At 41.1% G+C, this 4823-nt stretch overlaps 1 protein-coding gene across 1 annotated transcript in view; it reads left to right on the forward strand.

The window, feature by feature from the left end:
* Window positions 1-4715, forward strand: part of BDKRB2 (bradykinin receptor B2) — a 25445-nt gene extending 20730 nt beyond the window's left edge. The window contains exon 2 of the mRNA XM_009280810.2: window positions 2686-4715. Within this exon, the coding sequence (XP_009279085.1) occupies window positions 2688-3788 (1101 nt within the window). The 5' untranslated portion in view covers window positions 2686-2687 and the 3' untranslated portion in view covers window positions 3789-4715. The remainder of the gene's footprint in view (window positions 1-2685) is intronic.
* The last annotated feature ends 108 nt before the right edge of the window (window positions 4716-4823 follow it).

Genomic DNA, 4823 nt, shown 5'->3' on the forward strand with positions numbered 1-4823 from the left:
CCAGCTTCTTGCGCACCCCCAGCCTACTCGCTGGTGGGGTGGTGTGAGAAGCAGAAGAGGCCTTGACTTTGTGTCAGCACTGCTCAACAATAACAAACACATCCCTGTGTCATCAACAGCCCCATACTAGCTACTATGAAGAAAATTAACTCTACCCCAGCCAAAAGGGCACAGATAACAGGACCCAGGGATTTACAAACTTGTCAATCTCATTTAAATACCTAGAAAACATGACAGCAAAATATTAAATAATCAATATATCCACATATGGAGGATAATAAAGAATAACAAAGTGATAAAGAACTGCCAATATAAACTTGTCAAGAATAAAGTTGTGTCAGACTAATCCAATCTGGCCCAATGGATAAAGCAGAACCAATAGAACAGCCACATCTGGGTTTCAGTGAGGCTTTTGGTCTTGTCCTATATTCCATTGTGCTGAAATATGAACAAATAAAGTGGCAGGAAAATGCACTATAGGTCCAGGTGCTCTGTTATGCCTGGAAGGGCTCAAACAAAAGTAAGATTTCTAACCAAAGCATTTACAACCTACAGTAAGTTGCTTACACCTGGAAGATGAAAAGATGACATAAATCAGAATATTGGCAATGTTGCATAGCATGCACTGCGGATGGCATTTGCTTTCAGTATAGAACAACTGAATCTATATCCGCTAGACCTAAAAGCTCCATATAACCAGTGTCACCAAAAGCATAGATCACTGGACAAGTGTCTACAACATCTAATGCTGTGTAATAAAGAGGTTCCACCAACCCATTCCCCAGATGCTGGTTGAAAACATTTAGAAATCAAAAGGATACAGGTGTCTCAAGATTAAGGTAGTTCTAACAATGACAAGGTTAATGAAGAGGAAGGAAAAAGGATGGAAATATATTCCTGAAGTTAGATATGGGTTTGAAAAGTTGAGGTTTTGAGAAGATGAATTTGGAGAATGAGTTTATTTATGTTGTTAACCAGTTTATGCAAATACTGTCCTTTGCTCCAGTAATGAAGGACTGGAAACGTGTGTTGCTGACATTTTGTTTTGTGCCCATTAGTCCATTTTTAAGTTGCCTTGTCTTTCAAGGTTCTCAGTCCCACTTGCCTGTTTTATCCAGTTGACCTGTCCTGCCTGACACCTCTGTTATAAATTTTACAGTATAGAGAGAGTCTCCTTTGTTACTGCCTTTACTGTACTTAGTAAAATGTGATCTTCATCTTTGCTTTCGGTTCTCAAGCACTACAGTGTTTAATTAAAACTAAGTACACAAAATATGACCACCATTTCTCAGTAATTCAGCATCCAACAGCCAAATGTCTATATGCATATCGAGCACTGGCACTTATCAACCAACAAATCCAGTATCCAGGGTACGAATGAGAACCCCATCCTTTCAGGAATTACAAATGTGTGCCCTTTTTACTGCCAAGTTACCAACTGAATCAGACAAATGTCTTAATTAAAAATACATATGAAAAGCTTCCAATCAAACCATAATATAAACAGTGGTATTTTCAAGACGTGGAAAAAGAGAAACAGTCTTCTGTCACTCAGTCCCGAGAATTAAATGTACAGATCTGGGAAGCCAGTCTTGTATTTGAGTAATATCTCAGCATTCATTACCTTAGAGCACAACAATAAAAATCACAGTTAACATTTTAACAGTACTGAGTGGATGCTGGACACCTAACTTCTGTTTGGTCTTAGTAACATTTAAGCACATATCTGACAATTATGCCCATAAATAACTACCTGTAAGACCCCAAGCTGTTCTGACCCTTTATTTTTACAGTACAGTGCTTGGTTTTCAGATTGTGCTCTTGCACTCAAATTGTCTCACTGCAGCCTGACTGCAGGCAGGTCCTGGCTTACATCATGGCGACGATCTGTGCCAAACTGTCAACCCACCCACTGCAGACCTATTAAAACCAAGTTCCCTTACAAAGATTCAGCCATTTATCTCTTCTGTGACTTGCCTGCAGAAAGAGGTTGTAACACAGACACAGAAATACACAGGCGATTCCCATGAGAAGCCAAGAAAGCCTCACTGCTTGCAAACACTGATCCTTGCTCCTGCAGCTTTCTCAGTGCAAACTAGAGCTGCAAACTAAATGTCTGCTGTGACAGTCATAACATTTGGGAAAAAATATGGTGTTGTGTGGGGAGGAAACACCACTGAATTCCACGCAATTGCTCTACAGGAGAGGGTATAAAACGTTGAGGGACATGCCATAGGACTAGCAGCTTAACAATGAACAACACAAGGCTCACAAGGTACATCTGTCCTTTAGGAGACTATGGCTATCAATACACAAAGGTAAGAAAAGCAAGTAACCATCAAGCTCCTCAAAGAATTAAAAAAGACTTGCTGCAGCTTGGTTCTAGTGAAAAAAAGACTGGTAAATGTTCTCTTCGGATAACCCATTGGCTACAATGTCTGCTGTTGCTTTATCCCCTCTGTTTTGCCCACTTAAAATTGTTCCACACAGTCCCTAGTAGTTTAGTCTGTGAAATTCTCTGCAAGCATGCAGGGCAACTGCAAGAAAGCAACCCAGAGAATTGTAAGCCTTTTCAAAGCTGCACTTTTTAAGACAATAGGAAAAGCAGAGCCAGCCTTTCTTATTGTGTCTTTTGCAGCAATGAGCTAGATGTAGCAATCTCATGTCATCTTTTTCTCCGCACAGATATGGTTTCCATCACAACGGAAAACGTTACACAGCTTTACAACATCATGGTCACCCAGGAGCTCACAGTCAGTCCAGCAGATTTCCACAATTATTCAGGAGTGCATCAGCTGAATCAGTACGAATGTATTAATTCAGATGTATGGAAATGGCTACAAGATTTTCAGCCTGGATTCCTCTGGTTTATCTTTCTTCTGGGAGTAATAGAAAATTCCTTTGTCCTCATAGTCCTGTGTTTCCACAAGAGTCGCTGCACAGTGGCCGAAATTTACCTAGCAAACATGGCACTTGCTGACCTAATGTTAGTCTGTGCTTTACCTTTCTGGGCCATTAATATTTCTAATAAGTTTCAATGGCCCTTTGGCCTGTTCCTCTGTAAAGCTGTCAACATAATGAGTAACATGAACTTTTATTCTAGCATTTATTTCCTGACACTAGTGAGCATCGACCGCTATCTGGCCTTGGTGAAAACCATGTCTCTTGGACGGATGCGACGAACTGTCTGTGCCAAATGGAATAGCTTTGTAGTCTGGACATGTGCGTTGCTCATATGTTTGCCTACAACAGTGTTCCGAAATCTATGGTATTCCAAAGAATATAACATCACAGCCTGCATTCTTGCTTACCCAAGCAGCTACTGGGAGCCTGCAAACAACTGCTTGCTGAATATTGTGGGCTTTGTGATCCCGCTCTGTGTAATTACCTATTGCACTATGGAAATCATCAAAGCCTTACGAAGTAGTGAGCTACAAAAACTGAAGTTAGTCCAGACAGAGAGGAGAGCCACCGTGCTGGTCCTTGCTGTGCTCTTGCTGTTCATTGTTTGCTGGCTTCCATTCCAGATCAGCACGTTCATTGACACAATCTGTTACCTCACGCCCACTTTCAAATGCCTGGAAGAAATCAATGAGATAGTGACCCAGGTAGCTACGTACTGTGCCTTTAGCAACAGCTGCCTGAACCCGGTCCTGTATGTTATTGTCGGGAAGAACTTCCAGAAGAAGGCTGTGGAATTCTACAAGGACTTGTTCCAAAAGAGGTGCAGAAAATCACAGTCTGTGCAGATGGAAAACTCCCTGGACACTTTAAGAACTTCCATTTGAAGTGAATACCCAAGGAAAAATTCTGTTTTCCCGTTACCATGATAGCACAATTTGTTCATTACAGGAAAAAATCCTTCTGACATATCAGTCTCCACTAATACCCATTTGTTACTGGTCCACAGAATAAACATGTAGTAGTATTCATCTTTGGGAAACCGACGGTTTGATCTTAATGGAAACTCCATAGAGACCTGCTTCTAATGTTAACGGACATTTTTCATTATTGAATCCTACTTTGTAGCACACTTACATTTTCGTGGCTGAATAATATTTGACACATGTATCAATTGAAATGTTTGCATTTCTAAGGTGTATATACAGCTCTCTGAATAGAGTCCCAGTAGAGAAACTATTGTCAGGATTGTGTAACTACTTATGGTACCCATACAGTTTGTTAGACTAGATTTTTGATAGGAGGGGCTTGTATTTGAATAAGTTCTGCTAAATGAATCCTGTAGGACTGTTACTGAAATGGATTTAGGTGTGGCCACCTTCTGGGCTTTTACTTTCTCTGTTCAGTCATCCAAAACTATTTTGATTGTTTGATTGGCAAGCTGTGCCTTTTTGCAACTGCTCTGCCCCTGCTAATTACAGGTTTACATCAGCTTGTATGTGTGGGAAGAAGCTCAAAAAAGGTAAAGCAGTAGTGGAAGGAAGGCTGCAGCCAGGTGCATGAAGTTAGCTGAGTTTTCTTTGTAGCAGGAGATTTTTACCCCTTCTGCATTGGGGTAAAAGCATTCACTTTCTCCTTTTGAGTGAGTGAATGTTATTTACATTCATACCTACACTTCAGCTCAGAGACATAGTTTTTAATATTCACAAAGCATAATTAATATTTGTAATGTTATTTAATGGAAACATAAAAGCTCAGGCCGAGTGCAAGGTCCTGCACCTGGGTCGGGACAACCCCCGGCATCAATACAGGCTGGGGGATGAAGGGATTGAGAGCAGCCCTGCCCAGAAGGACTTGGGGGTACTGGGGGATGAAAAGCTGGACATGAGCCAGCAATGTGCACTCACAGCCCAGAAGGCCAA

The sequence above is a fragment of the Aptenodytes forsteri genome, unplaced genomic scaffold, assembly GCF_000699145.1.
Source record: "Aptenodytes forsteri isolate BGI_AS27 unplaced genomic scaffold, ASM69914v1 Scaffold193, whole genome shotgun sequence".
NCBI lineage: Eukaryota > Metazoa > Chordata > Aves > Sphenisciformes > Spheniscidae > Aptenodytes > Aptenodytes forsteri.